The sequence below is a fragment of the Gavia stellata genome, chromosome 6 (assembly GCF_030936135.1).
Source record: "Gavia stellata isolate bGavSte3 chromosome 6, bGavSte3.hap2, whole genome shotgun sequence".
In the NCBI taxonomy this organism is placed as follows: domain Eukaryota; kingdom Metazoa; phylum Chordata; class Aves; order Gaviiformes; family Gaviidae; genus Gavia; species Gavia stellata.
In genome coordinates this window covers 39,768,827-39,789,993 of record NC_082599.1, presented here as the reverse complement: position 1 = coordinate 39,789,993, position 21,167 = coordinate 39,768,827, and the positions used below count along the sequence as shown (strand labels likewise).

General features: G+C 37.5%; 1 protein-coding gene across 1 annotated transcript in view; it reads right to left on the bottom strand.

The window, feature by feature from the left end:
* PLCL2 (phospholipase C like 2) overlaps window positions 1-21,167 on the bottom strand; it is a 100,859-nt gene that overhangs the window by 27,129 nt on the left and 52,563 nt on the right. The window contains exons 2-3 of the mRNA XM_059818628.1: window positions 16,506-18,992; window positions 13,419-13,622 (exon numbers count right to left, since the gene is read on the bottom strand). Of these exons, the coding sequence (XP_059674611.1) occupies window positions 13,419-13,622; window positions 16,506-18,941 (2,640 nt within the window). The 5' untranslated portion in view covers window positions 18,942-18,992. The remainder of the gene's footprint in view (window positions 1-13,418; window positions 13,623-16,505; window positions 18,993-21,167) is intronic.

Below are 21,167 nucleotides of genomic sequence, written 5' to 3'. Positions count from 1 at the left end.
TCAAAATATCCAACAAATACATTTTAAACACAGAATATGTAACACTTGCTGGAATTGCTTCAACTCTTCCTTCAGTTCCCATCCCCCAGCCCCCCACTCCAATCTTAGTAGGACCAGAGTGCTGGTACTCACTACATACTGGACTATCTTCCTTGGGGTTTTTTGGTCAATGGAAAATGGGAAATGCAGAATGGTATGCTTTATGAGCCTTGAAGTCATCACATTTTTGCAGAGGCCAGGCTGACAGTTTGATCTATTCATCAAACTCTATTTGTTAAATCACACAACCATTTTACCTAATTATCAGAAAAACTGTCAGTAATTCTAACAAAAGGATAAATGTCAAGAAAGATGTAAAAAAAAAATTAAATTATTCTTAAGGGCTTTTAGAAATAAACACTAAATGATTAGTCCAGAGTTCTCAGTGAGGATTAGAGTCCTGTATTATTGTATATTGTCCCTGCCTTAAAAAGCATGATGACAATGGTTAGAAATCAAAACAATTCTTGCTTCAAACTGATGGAACTGTGTTGCCAATATTTGTACCATTCACCACTTATGTGACTGTCTTCACAAACCAAACGGAAAAGTCATATACTTAAAAAATATATCTATCCTCTTTCTCAGCAGAATCAAATAGATCATTAAGAGAGACAGTTACAGAAACAAAAAAAAAAAAGAATACACAGGTCTAGACTGCCCTTTAGGCTTATTTTTTATGTTGCAGAGCTTTGTTAGGTCTGTTTTGTCATTTTATGAAAGAGACTAAGTGCTATGAACTAACACCGTGTATGACTATGCATGTATATAAGTGCTCGCATGTATGTACGTACACATGCATGTATTTGAGACCATTCATTCAATTTCAGCTGAATTTGAACAAGTGAAGATCTGTTTCTCCTCGGCTCATGAAGGCAGGTCTTCTGGTAGAAGACAATACATCCTGTTTATGCCCCCAACTAGGGAAAAAATGTAGATTGAACTCAACCCTAAATAGTTTAAACATCATGTTTAACAAAGAATACAAACCTTGAGAAAGAAATCTTAAAAAAACCCCAGGATTTATTAATTCCTCTGCATGTGTAACTGGTTGGTAGCACACCAAGAGGGACATCAGCTGCATTTTAAAATGGAAAAGCAGCCAATGATAAACTGTGTCTGGATGATGAAAGTCAGTGAAAGAAAATACCTTCTCTGACAGAGCTGCAACACCAAGGACGAACTTTATTTTTAGCAAGTAAAGCACACTACACATTTACATTTCGCAATCTGTGAATATGTGTTGCAAATACTGTTAGACCTACATTCCAACACTAAAATTGAAACCATACTCACAGTAGGTATAAACCAAATCTTTATTAAAAGGGCTCTCCACAAAATGCTACTCACATTCTCCTTTCGTCTCAAATCTCAGCATATTAAATATACTTCTGAAACCACAAACTACACCATTTCTGCAAACAGTTTAGTATTCAGTGGCCAAACTGGTGCTCTTAATAGTAGTAATAAAAACGTAATTTGCTTTTTCCAGCCATTTTATTAAGTTCAGAATAGTACAAATAGCACCAACAGCAAATACCACTTCATAAAAAAGGAAACCAAAAACAGGGCATCCCAAACTACAATACATAAACTGCTAATAGTATCTGCACCATTTCTGAAGATGTGTGTGACCCAGAGAGGATCACAAGTTGCTCCCACCGCCCCAGGCAATAACGGCAAGAAAAGTAACTCTGATATGGACAGCATATAAACACTTTTATTCTCAAGAACCGTTATACGTACCAGGAACTCAAACAAAATATGGTCAGTTCTAATTAAATATATGTATAAACTGTATCCAAGCAGTCCAGTATTCAATGTCAATGCACCAGAAGCCATTTTTGTTGTGGCACTGGAACAAGCAGAAGAATTGTTCTTAGTCCTTTCAGTGACAACTGCCATGGTCAGCTTGCTCTGAAGTTGCACAAAGAGTTGTTTTGAACTACATATACTGCCTTTGATTTTCCACTGGAGAAGAATGGTGTTATAGCAATAAGGAAGGAAATGACTGGAAAAATAGACTGTAAACTCATATTAAACCTCAGAACTCAAATGAATTGTTCTAACGGTATGGACACCACACTGAAAGCATTCTGAAACGTACAACTTTTAACCAGCAACACCATAAACAACAGAAGTGGAATTCTAATAAGCAGGTGACTAATGTTCATGTTACTAAGCTCAGTTCAAAACTTAATAAGCAGTGATAAAAACCTACACCTGCCACCACTAGATCAGTGCTACTCAGTTTTCAAGAGTAAAGGGTCCTCAATTTAAAACAGGAGTGATATACAGCAAAGAAGTATGTTCAAGTGACTGCAAAGTAGCATGTTAATGGAAGAGACAATACACTTTTCTCTGTCCCAAATTCAAGTTACAGTCTTCCAGAAGACCTCTTAGCAGAGCTTAAAATATCTGACAACACCTTGCTAAGTTGCATGAAAAGATAACTGAAAAAAGATAGCTGAACAGTTTCCAGAGATTACAACTTTCTGACAACTAATACTGACAAGTGATGAGGCAGGAAAAAGCCTGCAAAGGCCCCAGCAGAACAGATTTTTATTATTTTTCTTCTAAAGCTTTTCTTCAAATCCCAGAGAAATGTTAGAAATTAACACAGAAAGACCACAGCCAGTCCATGAATTAAGTAATTCATGTTATGTAAAGCAGGTATTGATTGGCAAAAGATACGTAGAGTCTTGTTTAACGACAATTTCATCAAACACATATGTGGGATGTACCCATGAGTCCCGAGTGGGCAGATCGATGTCATTGCAAGGCAACTCTCATTTATCTTTGAAAAGTCATGGCAATCAGAGGACTCTCCTGAGAACTGGAAGAAAGCTATTTTCACTCCTACAAGAAGAGTAAGAAGGACGACAAAAGAACTACAGGACAGTCAGCCTCACTTCAGTCCCTGGGGAAGGTGGTGGAGTAAATCCTCTTGGAAACCATTTCCAAAGACATGAAGGACAAGAAGGTGATTGGGGCACATCAGTAGGGGTTTACAAAGGCAAAATCAGACTTAACCAAGCTGACAGCCTTCTACAATGAGGTGACTGCCTTGGTGGAGGAGGGGAGAGCAGTGGATGTTTTTTAGTTTGACTTTACTGAGGCTTTCAGCACTCTCTCTTGTAACATCCTCATAGACAAACTAAGTCAGTAGAGGGCAGATAAATGGGCAGTGAGGTGAACTGAAAACTAGCTGACCAGCCAGGCTCAAAGCGTTGTGATCAGCAGCATGAAGTCCATCTGGAAGACAGTCACTAGTGGTGTGCCCCAGGGGTTGATATTGGAGCTCCTACTGTTTAAACATCTTCATTTATCACCTGGATGATGGGGCAAAGCGCATCCTCAGCAAGTTGACAGAAGATGCAAAACTTGGAGGAGGTTTGATAGAGCAGATGGTTGTGCTGCTACTCAGAAGGCGGTTGGCAGGCTGGGTAAGTGGGCTGACAGGAACCTCACGAAGCTCAGCAAAGGGAAGTGCCACATCCTGCACCTGGAGAGGAATGACCCCATGCACGCACCACTACAGGCTAGAGGCTGACTGGCTGGAAAGCAGCTTCAGAGAAAAGGACCTGGGTGTCCTGGTGGACAGCAAGTTGAACATACCTACGGAAGTGCACCGCCAGCAGACTGAGGGAGTTGGTCCTTCCCCTCTACTCAGCATTGGTGAGGTCACATCTGCAGTGTTCAGTCCAGTTTGGGGCTTTCCAGTACAAGAAAGCCAGCACAGTCCAGCACCGGGCCACAAAGAGAGTTAAGGGACTGGAGCATCTTTCATATGAGGAGAGGCTGAGAGAGGTGGGACTGTCCGGCCTGGAGCAGAGAAGGCTCAGTGAGAGTCTCAGGTGGTCAAACACTGGAAGAGGTTGCCCAGAGAGGTTGTGGAGTCTCCGTCCTCGGTGGTATTCAGCAGCCAACTGGACACAGTCCTGGGCAATCTGCTTTACCTGACCCTGCTTTGAGCAAGGCGGTTGGACTAGACGATCTCCAGAGATGCCTTCCAACCTCAATGATACTACGTAAATAAGGATTTTAGGAATGTTGACATCTGTAATCAAAAGAAATTTTTAGAACTGAGCTTTCTGTCTCCAACAACAATCAATAATAACTGCATTATAGATAAAAATCAGGTGTGGTTTTGCCCAGACAGTCCAATGCTGCTCTATAATGAAGAGCAACTGATCTTTCTACTCTTCCAAGTATAGTCCAAAGTGCCAAGGTAAGAAAACAAAGCTGCTACCTGCTACTTCTGTACACATAGAGGACTCCTCACATCAAACTAAATTTGCTTCCAAGCAGTAAGTATTTCAGCAAACATATTGTCTAAATTAGAAAGTATTTCTCCAACTATGCAAGAAAAATAAATTTAGCACAGAAACACAGAGTCACTGAGGTTGAAAGGGACCTCAGGAGGTCACCTGGGCCAACTCCCCCTGCTCAAGCAGAGTCACGCAAAGCAGGCTGCCCAGGACCATGTCCAAATGGCTTTTGAATATCGCCAAGGGTGGAGACTCCACAACCTCTCTGGGCAACCTGTTCCCATGCTCAGTCACCCTCACAGTCAAAAAGCATTTCCTGATGTTCAGACAGAGCCTCCTGTGTTTCATTTCATGCCTTTTCTGTCACTGGGCAACACTGAAAAGAGCCTGTCTCTGTCTTCTTTGCACCCTCCCTTCAGGCATTTATTGATGAGATCCTCCCAAGCCTTCTCTTCTCCAAGCTGAACAGTCCCAGCTCTCTCAGCCTTTCCTCATAGGAGAGATGCTCCAGTCCAGAACTACTATTGGAAATACGGAGTACATTTAGGAGAAGTTGCTATGCATCTGACCTATTTTTATGCTCTTCCATAAACATTCCATTAGACTATATTAGAAATAGGACAGTAAGCTAGATGAACTCGTCTTCCTAAGTAGTCGTATTATTTTATGATCTTATGAATATGTGAGTCAGCCATTAGCCATAACGGGATTAGTTGAGAGGATACAAAAAGCTTCACCATTCATGCTCTGAACAAAACATGAAGAAATCTTGACTTCCCAGAAGCATCAAGTTGTCATTACCAGAGCTTTTCAATGTAAAATAGCTTATACTTTACAACATTTGGTGCTGGAGTCTGAATATCCAAAATTAGACGTTTGTTTCTGCCCTTGTGGACTGAAAAGCCCAACATAAGCCGAGGTTATCATCTGCAGCTCTGTTTTTGGAAGCGTAATTGCAACCTTCCATTTAGAATGACTGTCGTGTTATGAAACAGGAAAATAAAAACTGATAATAAGCGACATAACTCTTTTTGAAGAAACTGCCCAAGTTATTCACTATATTTTCCATCAATACTTTCTTTTCCATCAGTTTTTGTGACAGACTGTTGTAGTTTAACCCCAGCCAGCAACTAAGCACCACACAGCTGCTCGCTCACTCCCCCCCGGTGGGATGGGAGAGAGAATCAGAAGGATAAAAGTGAGAAAACTCGCGGATTGAGATAAAGACAGTTTAATAGGTAAAGCAAAAGCCGCGCACACAAGCAAAGCAACACAAGGAATTCATTCACTACTTCCCATGGGCAGGCAGGTGTTCAGCCATCTCCAGGAAAGCAGGGCTCCATCACACATAATGGTTACTTGGGAAGACAAACGCCATCACTCCAAATGACCCCCCCTTCCTTCTTTCCCCATCTGAGCAGGACGTCATATGGTATGGCTGTGTCCCCTCCCAACTTCTTCTGCACCCCCAGCCTACTCGCTGGTGGGATAGTGAGAAGCAAAAAAGGCCTTGACTCTGTGTGAGCAATGCTCAGCAATAACGGAAACATCCCTGTATTATCAACACTGTTTCCAGCACAAATCCAAAACATAGCCTCATACTAGCTACTATGAAGAAAATTAACTCTACCCCAGCTAAAACCAGCATACAGACTAACAACTACACAATCAGTAACTATTTAAATTAATCTCAAAACCCAGGATCTATAATTATTATAATTTATTAAACATGGCAAAAACCATTACCTGGGCTATTTGCAATATTAAATTGCAACGAATGATGTATGTTTTCCCTTAGATCTCTTCACCACTGATCTGCATCCATTTATTACCTAAATAAAGACAGTTGTAACTCTGCAGAGACTTGATAATGAAAGTAAACATACTGTACAAAGCCAGAGACAGTAACGAAAATAGTGAGACTGTGTGTGTTATTGGTATTTAAATATTGCAAACACACATTGCAACAATCCACCACTAAGACTGAGAAAGTTGTTTAAATTCTAAACCCACATACCTCACACCTTGATGATCTTTGCAAATCTTGGGGCATCATTAAGTCATACCTCTTCAAGAGTACTTAGCTAGATCAAAGTTATTGTAGCTATACCTACTATCTCTAATCCACTGACTGGAAAAACATAACCTAATGCAAAAATCAACACAAGCAACTGTCTTTAACAGTTCTTTTCCTGTTGAAACATCAGGTTAAGTTCAGCATTTACTCCAGCTATCAGAGAAGAGCTAAGAATTTAAAAAGACTAAAAATTTAATAGAAAATTCATTTCAATATGAGCATTTGAAAAGGAACTTTGTCAAATGCTTTTGGAGAATCCAATGAGACTAATCTTCCGTGTCTACATGGTTCTTGACTTCAAAGAACTCCAAGAGGTTAATGAGCCCTTCACTTTATAAAAGCTGTATTGACTTTTCCTCAATACATGTTTCTCCATGCTTCCTCTAATTTTCTTCTTCAAAACAGTTTCTACTCATTTTCACAGTACAGGTATCAGCCTGTCTGATCTGTAATTTCATGATCTTCCCTGGAAACCTCTTAAAACACTGGCACCACACTAACAACTTCCATAGTCAGTTTTAAGTGAGAGGATACACACAAGAATTAGCAGTTTTGATATATTAACTCTTGAGATCTTTCAGAACCCTTGAACGAGTATCACCTCTTCCTGGTAATTTTTTTCTCAGTCATTTTGCCTTTCCTGTGTAATAACTTCTATCAGCATTTCAGTTAGAGATGATTTCTCCAATGAGTCCTTCATAAAGAAGCGTTTCATCTGAAACCTTAATCTCCACAGGTAAATAGATGCACAAACGAATTTAGTGTTGTGACTTTATTTCTTTTCTTGGGGCTTTCTTTTATACTTTGATCAACTAGCGGTCATACACACTCTTTGACAGGCTACCTGTTTCTGGTATTTTCAAAAAAGAAGTTACTGTTATTTTTAAGTCTGTGCAGGTCATTGCTGAAATTCTTCACTGTCGGCTTTCTTCTATTTTTTATTTAACCATGGCAGGGTTAAATATCTATCCTATCTTCCTCATTTGCACGTGACTTCAGCTTTTTGGAAGATGCCTTCTTCTTTTGAACAGCACCTACTCCTTTTTGTCCTTCTCAACTGTTTTTTGATAGGTGGTACATATTTACTTCAAGCCCCCTGTGTGGTACCTTTAGAGTGTCTATGACATCTGTTCTTTTGACTACTTCTCTTACCTTTTTGTTTTAACAAGGTTCCTTATTTTTATGTAGTTATGCTCTTAAGTATAAAAGCAAGGACTAGTAACTTTTCAATCTTCTGTGCAAAGCCTAAGTTCTTTGCTTTATAAGCCAGATGATACCAGGAGTTAAATTGTAACATGGAACACCCATGGAGCTGGACTCCAGAAGACATCACAGAATCACAGAATGACAGAGGTTGGAAGGGACCTCTGGAGATCATCTAGTTCAACCCCCCCCAACCAGAGCAGGGTCACCTAGAGCAGATTGCACAGGAATGTGTCCAAGCAAGTTTTGAATATCTCCAGAGAAGGAGACTCCACAACCTCTCTGGGCAGCTTGTTCCAGTGCTCTGCCACCCTCAAAGTAAAGAAGTTCCTCCTCATGCTTAGATGGAACTTCCTATGATCAAGTTTGTGCCCGTTGCCTCTCGTCCTGTCACTGGGCACCACTGAAAAAAGACTGGCCCCATCCTCCTGGCACCCACCCCTTAAGAATTTAGAAGCATTAATAAGATCCCCCCTCAGTCTTCTCTTCTCCAGACTAAAAAGACACAAGTCCCTCAGCCTTTCCTCATAAGAAAGGTGTTCCAGTCCCCTAATCATCTTCGTAGGCCTTTGCTCTACTCTCTCCAGCAGTTCCCTGTCCTTCTTGAACGGGGGAGCCCAGAACTGGACACACTACTCCAGATGTGGCCTCATCAGGGCAGAGTGGAGGGGGAGGATAACCTCCCTCGACCTGCTTGCCACACTCTTCTTGATGCACCCCAGGATGCCATTGGCCTTCTTGACATTCTGTTGTGCACCAGGACTCCCAGGTCCCTTCCCACAGAGCTCAAGAACAACATTCTGAACCAACCAGGAAACAGAACACAGCTATCACAGTCTATGCCAGTCACGTATTCCTCAGAAAAGGTACCAGATGGAAATATCTGGACTTTCTTCAGGTGCACAAAGCAGACAGTAGTCAGATGCGATCACGTGATCTAAAACCACATGAGATCCAAAGATTGAGTTTGATTACAGGAGATTGGTGACCATCCTGAACTCAGCCTTCTTTGCCACAGTCAGAAATTGAGTATTTAGATCAAAAGAAAGTTACGCAAGAGTTAAAGTAACCTATTCACTCACTCTGTTTTAGGAGATAAACTGGTAATTACCAACACTGGATCTAGTATTTTTTGGTTACCCTAGAATTTCTCAACCTCAGAGGGTAATTTGTGGAACAAAGGCTTCTCAACTGAATAACTCCGGCACATTAGTAAGCTGAGACAAAGTAGAAAAGTCTTCATCTACTTATTCCCTCAAGATACAATTCTATAACCACAGCAGAATGACTGAAACCCCTCTTACTGTATTTGCAAAGTAACGATATCCAAGGACCTACATCAACAACAAGGTAACTAATACAGATTTTATGAGCTAAGCATTACTCAAAACAGATCTGCTAATCATTCTTTTTTAGGCCCTGTGAAAGAGGCTTCTTTGCTTCCTTCAGAATTATGAGCTTCAATACAACATTCCCGATACAGAAATGCCCCACCAATTAATCTATATTCATATCAAGATGAGTTTTAAAGGTAAAGAATATTTATGGTTTTGAGCAGTAGCTGAAGTATGAGAGGACTATCAACACTTTACCAAAACCTTGATCATCAGTCCTTTTTAGACAGTCTTTTAATAAGCCCTACTAGCACCAGTCCAGTCTATAACTCTTCAAGGTATAGCGTCGAACTATCTACTTCCCAGTGGGATGGACACGTTCAAGTTCAAAATATAGGCTATTGTATTTAGTTTATGTCATCGGCCAAATTTGCAACTCCATAACATGAAGTTAACTTCCATGTGATTGCGTATGCAATCTGCTGTGTTGAGTCAGTAATTGAAATAAGCCAACAATAAGGTAACCAGATTTCAGCTTACTATAGAGCTACTAATCACCAATCATACGGTGTTTTCCAAATTACTAGCTGTGCTGTATTTTAATACCTTTCATTTTCATCATCTCACAACCTCCCACCACCAATAAACACTACCCTGTTCTCGAGCCTATCCCTAGGGTGTGTATACAAAGTCTATTCATCTTATTTGATTTCATTTGAATCAAATACAGACCTCCTATACCTCAGTCTGCAGACATTCTGAATTACAACATAAGCTCAACATTAAAAAAACCCACCACCAGAAACTGTGAAAAAATGTGTCTAGCAGCATTATCTAATTAGGATTTAATAACATTTAATACTAATTATTGTAGCAGCATTACTTTATCTTCTTTCACACAGGTACAGTTCTCTGCCTTTTCTGTGCTAGCTATCCTCTTAGAAGTAAATGCCTGCTTGCAAAGTTCAAAAAACCTTATCTTCATCAGATGGGACACATCATCCTCCACTAAGGGCAGACAGAGACAGTCAAGTTCTCAACAACATCTGGCTTCATTTGTATGATCCTTTAGCATATCTTTGCAGTGCTATTATACTCATCACTGAATAATGCTGCAGACTTAGCATGAGATAGATTTTTTTTTTCTCTTGCAATAGCGTAACTTTTTAACGTTTACTTACTGTATCTCTTAAAAGTTATACAACATTTAAAAAAAAACATGCAATGGTGTGGAAGAGGCACTTGCCTTAACTCCAAGCTTCAGTCTGCAGCACTGATCAGTGATGGGTGTGATGACACCAACAGAGTGCATGCTGAAGTATCACATAAAGGAAGCTGAAGTTCATGAACAAGAGGGAAAAATAAAACATTGTTAAACAGTGAAAAGATGTTAGGGTGAAAAATACTCAGGAGCGTGGAGAAGCTAGAGAAAAATACACAACTTAAACTTCTGTCTTTCTCAAAAGTCCCTAGTTATATTTGTTTTTCATTATTCTGAAAAGACACCCCAGCTCCTATAACATGGATAAAGGCAAAAGATCCTTTTATTTCCTGGGTAAACTTCTCGTTCCAATAATGCTGGTGATAAATTACTCATTAAATTCAAAAATACAGTATTTCAACCCATGAATAGTACTAGCCTTTATCACTTATAGGTCCTCCATTAACGTGAATGCTGACAATTTGAGAAAGCACTATGTGCTATTTGTTTACATGTAAAAACCCCAAGTATCTAGTGATATGCTAATTAGCTTATTAGAATTTGCCTCGTTTCTTTAAAAATATATATATACCTATGCCACATTGAAGATATTCTCACATTTTCATGGGCCCCTGAAGTATTGCACTCTTTTGTAATTATTTCAATGTGGACTGACTGTCCCACTGTAAAGGTCTTACATCCTTTCTCACTTTACAGAGCAACGATGAGCCCTTTAAGCACTCCCTACGTAAACAAATTCTGAATAATTAAAAATCTTGGCTGAGTATCGCTTTCTATGTTTATTATCATTTTATAAAAGGGAGAGCATTGCTGACAAATAAGAATCCCTTCATTAGCCAAAGATACTGTGATCCTGAAACAGCAGTACTTTGAGAGTGTCATTACATGTGCCACATTGAGAACACACACAAGGTAATGACAGCCTATGCATTTATGGTACTAATCAAGGTTTATTTAATACACATTTAACAAAATCTCTGTTATCAACATGATTTCATACTTACAGTACTTGACACACTGGAAGAACGTGGTTATATAATTTTGACCTATATTGAGGCCTAAGCTAGCAGAAAATAAGACAAGTAGGTAATCATTACTTCAACAGTACATTTACCCTTTCTTAATTCTGGGTAAGAAATCTCATTATTAAGCTGAATTTTACACCCACCTATTAATTAATCATGTCAAAAAAAAAAAACCAAGCCAAAGCCAACCATTGAGATAAAAGGTATCATTTTGAGGACTCACTGTATTAATGTACACCAAAAACACACAAAAAGAACACTATCTATGATAGCATCAGACTCCAAACATCTGCCACTATAGCAAATATCAATATATGAGCTAAATAGCTTCACACCTCTTCTCTCCTTGAGGAAAGGATGATATGGATGTCTCCCACTGTTTCACAATCTGCTTTCAGAAACTAGAGCTATTAGTATGGCTCCCATGGCTGACTTAATTTCCCAGTATACCCTACAGATTTTAACTGCTTAAAACCTTTTGTCAAACTGACAAAGTATTGGCAAAACCAAAGTTTCACAACTAGAAATGCCTATCATTATTTTAATTTATAAGTTTTATTTGACGAAAATAATCTTAATTTCTAGTTATCTTCACTGTCACTTAGAGCTAGAAGCACTTTGTCTTTGTATAAAATTGAGTCTTAAGGGAAGAGGAGATGGAAAAATGCTTTGAACATGCCACCAAATAAATATTCTATTATTCTTACATATGAAAATAGAGTATAGATTTCTAAAGTGCACAAATATTTAAATCGTGTGTAGACTACAGGATGCAGGGGCAAAAAAGGATGTGAGAGACAAAGAGCAAACCAAACTTGGATTGTAAAGATTTCTGGAGTCATGAGTCACCTCTATCTAAGTGAGATTCAAACAAAAAATTTAATCCAGACTTACAAAAATATTTTAAGTATCTTGACTAGCTTAATAACTAACAAGCAGCATCACCACATCAGAACAAACTGCAGGCAGACATATCTCCATCAACAAGACAGAACTTCATTAGGTAAGTGTTACAGGTGTAATCCCAACAAGCAAGCTTGTTTGCATCCTAATTATAGTGATATCCTATAAACTACGTCTAAGAGGATACACCACTATCTTCTTGTAACTGTGCTATAATTCCAATCAAATTCTGTTGTATTTACATCACCACTGAACTACAAAAACTCCACCTAAATTGCTAATTACTAATGAGAGCTTTTTGGACCCTGATATAGCATTCTAAAGCTACTTTTTCTTTAGAATGCAGTTAAAAGATATATATGAAACTGGGCTACTGGTTTCTTTCCCTTCATTTTCCTTCTTTAAATAGCAAGGACTGTTTTTAAAACAGTGACTTGATCCTGCCAGGTGAGGTTTCTCATTTTAGTGCACAAAATTAATGCAAATTATCCTAGAAACGTTTACTTATTGTCAGATGATATATCAAATTAAAGAAATCTTTAAATAAATAAATAAAGGCTCAATTACTTTGTGCCACATTACTTCAGTGGAAGTAAGGAGGACATTTCAAATCACACTCATCTGGATCTTTTTTCCATACTTCAAATTAATGCAAGACAGATGTAAATCAGTATTTCTTAGTGTATTAGTTCTTCCTTCCTTCTTGCAAAATTTTAATTTCCAATCTCTAAAGACATAATTTGCATATTTACTGGAGTATAAGGGCTGAAATTAACATTACAGCTATTTACAGATGTAAAAATGCCTAATCAAATGACATCTATAAGAAAGATACAGCAAAGGAAAATGAAAAAGCACGTGTAGAATTCAACACTTCAAGGTGCTTATAAAACTACAATTCCTAAAAGCAGTTCCTGACATTTTTCTATTCTGTGTTCAGTCAAAGCCAAAAGAAATCAAGGCCCACAAACTGGAAAATGTAAAGTAGCAAATTAATGTAAGAGGTTTATAGATTTGTAAAATTTTGAAGTTACAGCAAAACAGGTAAATTAATACAACCTCTTCATGTTAAATCCTCTTGATTATAACCACTTTGCCTTCTGAAGTGTACAAACACTTACCACTTACGTGTTTGCATGCAGTATATTAACCTCTATGTTTTACTCAATATGAAAACACTATCAGTTGCTGTACATTGATAGGAATGACTTTCAAGCACAGGTAATGAAGCATGAAATAAGAAGTCACAGGTTAAAATGACCTTTCAAAACAGGCACGGTACTGTATATTATAAAAAGAAAGTCTTTCAAATAGCATAAAAAATAACCACAAGGGACTACTCACCATGTCATATGCTGTCACAATCTTTTTCAAGACCTCTGGAACAATCCCTTGGAGCTCCATCGTCGGATACTGATCATTGAGATTCAGTACTACCAAGGGTGTATTATCAGGCCCAACCAAGCGCGTAGACACTGCCAAAATGCACTGCATAAGATTTGCTACAGGAGAGAGGCCACATAATTCTTTGAATGAAACTACTGCATTCTGCAAAAAGGAAAGAAAGAGTTTCCTTTACAGTTAAATATGAATTTTAATGTCTCATTCTTTCAGGATAAAATACTTCACTGTTAAAGTTGAGCTACAATGTGGAATTACCACAGCTTTTCCCTGAAGAACTCGCAGTTTTCCAAGGCAACCAATATTACACACATATTTTACCAAAAATGTTAAAATTCAAACAGGATTCAATACTTGCCACAGGAAAAAAAAAATCTATTTAGAACAAGTATGTCTGGTCTCTATCACTACTAAAATTAACCATGCAAATAAACTAATTCTAAAACATAGTAGTTATATATTTTGAAAAATTCTAAAAGACATTTCAAAGTAATTTTTAAAATGCCACCAAGAGAAACAAAATATTAGGTGCTGAATGTCCCAAGTAAGCAAAGAGAACTGGAAGGACAAATTCAGCCCATTTGTAACTTTAAACATACCTGAACTATAGTCCAGACGTGCTGTGGATCTGCTGGCTCCCATTTGGTGTGATTCACAAACCCAGCACTCCACTATGATGTCATTCCTATCACAGAATCACACTTAAGTGAATTTTTAAGGTACTTCAAAATAATACCAATCTTGTACCTTTTCCTAAAATTTATTATAGTTGTATTTTATATCCAATACGTTAGAATATAAAACCATATGTTTAAACTTGCAGAAAATTTCCAGTATTAGAAATACAATGTGACTCCAAGTAGCCACTGAAATTCCATGATGGGAACATTCTCAGCACTGTAATGAATTTAGGATTTTTGTACCAAGTGGGAGCTGGTGATCTATGGCAGGTCTGGAGTTTGTGTTCCTGTAGGAAACAAAAACAAAAACATGGTATATTTAAGTTACAAATGTGCTCAGTGTTCCTTTCTCTGATGTCTTACCCAAGCAGGGTGTCTGACACAGATTTTCATACTAATCAAAACCACTTTCTATCTTACTGGCATGGTAGATTCATTTGTGGCCAAATTTCTTAGAGAGAGATAATGCCAATATTAATGCAAACAGGAATCAAACGTGAAATATTTTGCTGTCCCTTTATGAGACAAAATACCTGAAGTAGACTTCAAAATACGTATATATAGCGTATTCATACAAAATTATGTGAATAGTAAATTACCTCTACTACAGTCACAGTGTACTTCAAGAAAATGTTTAGTAGCATCTAGTAAGCGTCCAGGAAACAGAAACTGCTTTTATTAACTGGACTACACCTTAATGACACAACAATTACACAGCTGAAAAAGAAGACATTGGGAAGTCCATTCAAACAGATTTTGTCTGAGATAAACATCATGGGTAAGCCATTATGAACAACAACTTTACAGAGAGGTTAACGAGGACCCAGGGAACATATATTAACTAATGGCAGGCAGGACAGAACTATGGTTAAAATTCTTGCCTTTGGACTTCCAACCCTACATCCAGAGACTACCCCTCATACTGTCAAGGAATTTAAACGTGCAACATCATATCCAGTTTAATCACTCATGTTAGACTTTTATCAGTGATTAATAGGTAACAACAAGTTATGACATTAGGTTTTGCCACGGTAATGTAGTAGCTAAGAAGGAAGAAAAAAGGCTAGTTATTTGTATACAGATTTCAAGAAACCATTAAACTCACTGCTGCACGCTTTGTTTTTTTCACTTCTTCCATCTTATATTAAAAAAACCCAACTTTGCTCTTTATAATCTGGCTTGTGGGGACGTAATTTTGTATTATAAAAATCATAACAATTTATAATGCAAAATTTCAATAATATAGAGATGAAAAAAATCTCACATTTCCTGATATTTAATGATACTTTAATTGAGTTGATATTTATTTTAATTGAGTGGTTTATTTACTTTCATTATCTGTAAAACTTAGTTACATGGAGTTTAAAGTGTGCACATTATATAATCTGTCAGTAAAGCTATGTGAAACTAATATTCCCTCATGTACCTAAAATACCTTCTTGATAGCATTTTAAGAGATGATAATGATGAATTTAGTTGATAGCACAACTTTCAAACTGACAGAATAAAATACATGAAATACCTTTTAATATCTCATGTTCAAAGAAACCACACTGTAGAGCCTGTTTTATTAAATAAAACACAACTTTACAACTCACTTTAATCTATGTCTAAAAGGGTTTATTTACCTGGAATCTTTATTGGAATCTCCAAACAATGCATTTTTTAAGTGGGATGTCTTGGCTTCCACAAGAACAAGCATCTCAACCTGTACTTGTTCCTGAATTTCAATGTGTTTGCTGTATGTCACCTTTACGATAAGCCAATTTCTTCTAGAGGATGCCTTCTAACACATAAGCGCTAATTCCATCTATTTCTAACATACTGTTGCTAGAAGAATCATGGAAAGCAAATGGTCTTTCTGAAAGTACTGCCTTCTATTTGGGAATGAAGAAAAAACAAAACCTCAGTGAAACTATGCTAAACGTACTTTCCACGAACAAGAAGTTTTCTAACAAGAAGTAAAGACTCCTTTTCCTATCAGCTGTATTTTCCTCCTGAATTTCTATATAACTTTATTTTCTAAAACTAAAATATTGCCATACTTTCCTCTAGTGTATATCTAACATTCCTTCAGAGACATAGGATGGTCAACAGGCTTGAGTTCTAACACTGGAGTCATATTTCCAGTTCACATTCAATAAAATATGCATATGCATCCAAGGTTACCTCAGTAGACAGTACCACCTAAAAGGCTGCTCTGACATAATCCCTTTTTAAAGCTGTTCAGCATTAGACTCAAATAATGGAACTTAAAAAATGCAGCACAACTCTTAAAAACATATATTCCACATGCATCATAATACAAAAATACACATAAGAACCAATAAATTCATTGTAAAATCTGTACCTGCATATTTTCTCTCAAATCCGTGGCATCCCGAATAGGTTGGAGAGCATTCTTGAAGACTTCATCTATTGTTTTAATCCATAACGTTCTCATAGAAGCATATTCCCTTGATTTCTTGCCCTTCCTCACAGAGAGGCCCCGCTTATGAGGTTTCCCACCGCCCCTTCGATTAGTAATGGCCACATGCACAAACAAGGAAGCATGTGCTAAAATTTCACCAGTTAAAGACTGCAGAGGAACGTGCCGATAACCAGTCTGTAGACACTCAAAGGGAATAGTGTATTGCCCGATAAACTCATCCCCAATGTAATCATCATCCAGTACTACAAAACGCACCATCGCTAGTTCTGGTAAATTTATTTGAAATTCAAAGCTTTCATCAAAAATTGGATTATCCCCATTCTGATGCATAGTTTTCGTCCTTTGCTCTGCACAGTCGGCAGGGATTCCATGTATTTCAACATAGACGTAAGGATCCACAACATCACCTTTGGCACCTGATCCTTTGGGTTTAGGAAAGTTTTGCCCACTAATGATTTTAATATGAAGCAGCTGAGGTGAAACTCCAGGCACGGTGTCTTTCGTATTTGCGCTAAAGAAGGATACTTCTTCTCTCATGATAGCAGGACGAAGGACATAGCCACAGTTTCCATTTTGTCGAAACCAACCAATGTTAAGATCCATCATTAAGCCAGGTGTTTGAAAGTTCATTGCTACTATCTGACAACCACATTTCCAAAAGTCCTGGGGATTCATATTACTAGAGTCAATCCTCATAGGACTGGGGAAAACTCTGGCAAGAAAACGTTTGTTATAGTTTACAAAGTCTCCTGGGTTTTCATTGGCATATTTGCTAGCAAGCACTTCATTAAACGAGCACACTTCCCAGTACTTCTGGAGCTGAAATGAAACTTGAAACTCTTTGAACTGAACTGATTTACATATGCTTACCAACTCTGAGAGTTCTTTGCAGAGCTGAAATCGCTTCCCCGTCATCGAGTTTTGCTGTTCTGCCCCCTCTTTCCCCACTCTCTGTGACATTTCTGCTCCTTCATCTTCATCTGTAACATCTCCCTCTAGTCCAGAACAATTAGAGGAAAGCTTCTTTGCTTTAATTAGTATTTTCCCTTTAAGTGATTCTGGTGATGGAAGATAAGACTCTTCAATGTTTGGAGACTGTGTATGTAGTTTGTCCCCCAAAATTTTCTTCATGTGTTGTACCATAACTTTCTGCTGCTTAATAGAACAATGATTTTCTAAACACAAAATAAGAGGGTATTCTGAAGCAAAAAATGCATACTTGTTAATAATGTCAATCACACTACGGAAGACAATCTGCGATGTCATTGTATGCCCTGTGTAAATCACAGGCTCATTATCCGGACCGTCCCATACATCCAATTCAACACTTCGACAACCCATTTTAAGAGCGCGAATGTAACCCGTGATGTCAGAAGGCCCTCGAAACTGATCCTCTATCAAGTATGTATTATGAGATGAATTTATAAAGTAATGAGACAAAGGTTGTTTCATATCTTGACAAACTTTTTTATGTTCTGGATCAAATATGTGGCAGTCTGGTGAAGTAAGGTAATTTGTAAACCCATCTATAGAAAGACAACCCTTTTCCTGGCCCTCTTTGGCTGGCTCATATTTCTGAATAATTTCAAGGCTTATTTCTTCTGTGACGTGTGCCATACCTTGTTCTGCTTCTAAAAACATCATGAGGTCCTTGGTATCTAGGAATTCTTTATTGCTTGAAAACTGAACCAACAGGAAATAGATTTCAGGTCTGGTACATAGCTCATGAAAAACTTCAATAAACTCTTCTTTTGTTACTTCAGTACCAGTTTTTTCCTTGGATCTATGTAACTCCTTGAATTTTAGTTCAATTTTATTAGTTTTTAAACCAGGATTTAAGTCTTTTATAAACTGTACAGCATTACACAGGGGTATATGTCCCAAATTATCTACATCTGATTCACTGAACATTTGTGAAAGCCATGAAGTCCGCATATTATCTTGAGTACTTTCTATCATATCTAGAGTATGTTTTCCGTAAGAAATCAGGTATCTTAAGCCAGTAACCCAAATATTTGCAATGTCTGCTGAGTTAGCAACAAGATCTAGTGACTCATAGTTTTCTCCATATATAATTGAAAATGCAGAGTCTTCTGATATCTGGTCATATATTCCATTGCTGCGAAAAATATCTGTATTTTTTCCTGTTCTTACTTCTTTGATTGATTTAATATCAATCTTTGCTTTTTCAGAATCCTTTTTTGAAGGTTCCCAGCGTAGAGACTGCATATCTGCATCTAAAAGAAAATATCGGTGATACACCCTAGAGTTGGATCGAATCTTTTTGAGCTCAGAGCCTTCAACCATCGCATTTATACAGTCACTTGCACTGCTGATCTTTTTCTCAGTTGGCATACTGCTAAATGACACAGTCTTTTTCCGTTCTCGCTTTTGTTTCGTACCATCCTGGTAAACAAGGGGGAAAAGAAGGAAACATGTATCAGTATGATTTTGCTCAACATTGAAATAGGTTTCAACTTACAGCTGAAAGTTCATAAAGTAGTTCAAAAAGGTCTAGCATCTGTGCGATGACCAGTGAGATGGAAATTCTTACTGCAATCATCACAAATGAAAATACTAATAAAGGCTTAATATTCGTTCTTGCCTATATGAGTAATCTTCCAGGGTTTGGGGTTTTTTTTTTAGTATTTTGTATGAACAGAAAATTAAAAAGGCAAGTTTTGAATGCTAATGAAATGATAATGCTGTATAAACGTGTTTTATTTTATCAGTAATAACCTACTTACAGAGATAATGGGTTCTACAGCCAAGGCAGTAGGAAGTTAAGTTTTCCTCTGAGTCCTTACACAGTCCTACAGATACTTGCTGAACTTTGTCAGTACAGAATGTAAGGCTTTAATACCATGCCAACAAGGTCCTCATGAACACCAGAGAAACATTAATACACAATTAACTACATAAAATCCATAGGACATGGTCCTAATCTAAGTATACAAGACATTAACAGCACTTACGACACATAACTCCCTTCTCTACTGCACCTACCTATGTTCTTCCCTCAGACTGCCCAGAGCATTGACACATGCATCCCACCCCTATGCTAGGAAAACATCCACATTAGTCTTAAGAAGCTACACTGAAACACAAGTGACTGGACTGGAGAAGATACAACTCACTGCAAGTCCTGAGTTTCAGGAAATAGGACACTGACTCAAGAGCATTAAAGTTTAACTGTTTCCAAAGAAGCTGCCTATCATTAGAAAGAACTTAAATGGAAAATGTAAGATCTGGTCAGGAAAGGAAGCAAAAGTGATTCACGTTTGCTCTTAAAACAATTAAATAATCCAGAGGTCTTAGTTTACTAGAGAAAGCTTGGGTAAAAAAACGGACATATAAGCCATTAAAAAAAAAAAAAAAAAAGAGAAAAAAACCCCACATCATTTAGCTACCTCTATTTGCTGTTTGCATTAATTCAAACAAGTGCAAATAAATTGGTAACAGATGACTTAAGTATAATCAATTTCATGAGAAAGAACTGCATTCAAGAAAACTGTGTGCTTTCATTATCTACATTTCCTGAGACTGAAAAAATGCTGTTTTGTTTTTTTTAAAAGCGTCATGTGTCTTGATAAGCTAACTTTTAGTCCGAAATAATACTTTCATCAAATAATCTTTTTATGTTATGTTAGATACTGTATTTAGAAGTGTTCTTCTTATATTCCAGCACAGCTCAAAAATTACTTTTCCAGCTTTATACAAAAAGAATGCCGATTTTCCCTCTAATAGTTTTCCATCTGAAGTATGTTCCAGTGCAAATCAGCATTGCTTATATGGCAGAAAGGAGAGGGAAAGAAACCTTTTAATGATTGCTATGCTGAACAGATGTTCAAATAAAAACCATCCATTACAGAATGCATTTCCAGTTCAGGGCATATGTGCTGTATGTTTAATTTCATTAAATTAAAAATGCAGAATTCTGTTTCCATTATTTAATTTATAAGCATCTGAAAAGCCTTTCATTGAAAACAATGATTAGTAAAGTAAGCAGACTAAATATTTGCTGTTCTGTGTTTTAGAAAATTAATTGACCATACAATTCTTTCACCTTTAATGACAGGAGAACTTTCTTTACGCAAGTTCTCAAGAGACCAGTAAAAGTGAATAACCCCACAGAGGACTCTCGTATTTCTAACTCCAGATCAAACACCTGCAATGGATACCGCACATGGTAGACTCTTGGAATCTCATTATGAGTAGTCTGGGCATGAGGATTGCTTTCAAACAAAAGCAAATTTCTTTAATTTAAAAAAATAATAAATTACAAATGTGACTTTTGTTTACAAAAAGCAAAGACATAAAACTGTTGTGAAACTTTGCTAATATCCACTACAAGTGACAACACAAAGAGTTTAGTTTATCCAGAAGTTCCTAGCAACAGAAAGTAAAGTATCTAGCTGTTTAAAAAACATAAATAATCCCAGGTGACATCTACGGCACTTAAGAGACAGAGGCGGTTGGAGAAAATGGCTTAGAAGAGCAAACAGGGAAGAGTATTTCCATGATAACTTTTTTTTTAATCCTCTCAAGGAGGAAGAAATGGTTGTGTGACTAAGACAGCAC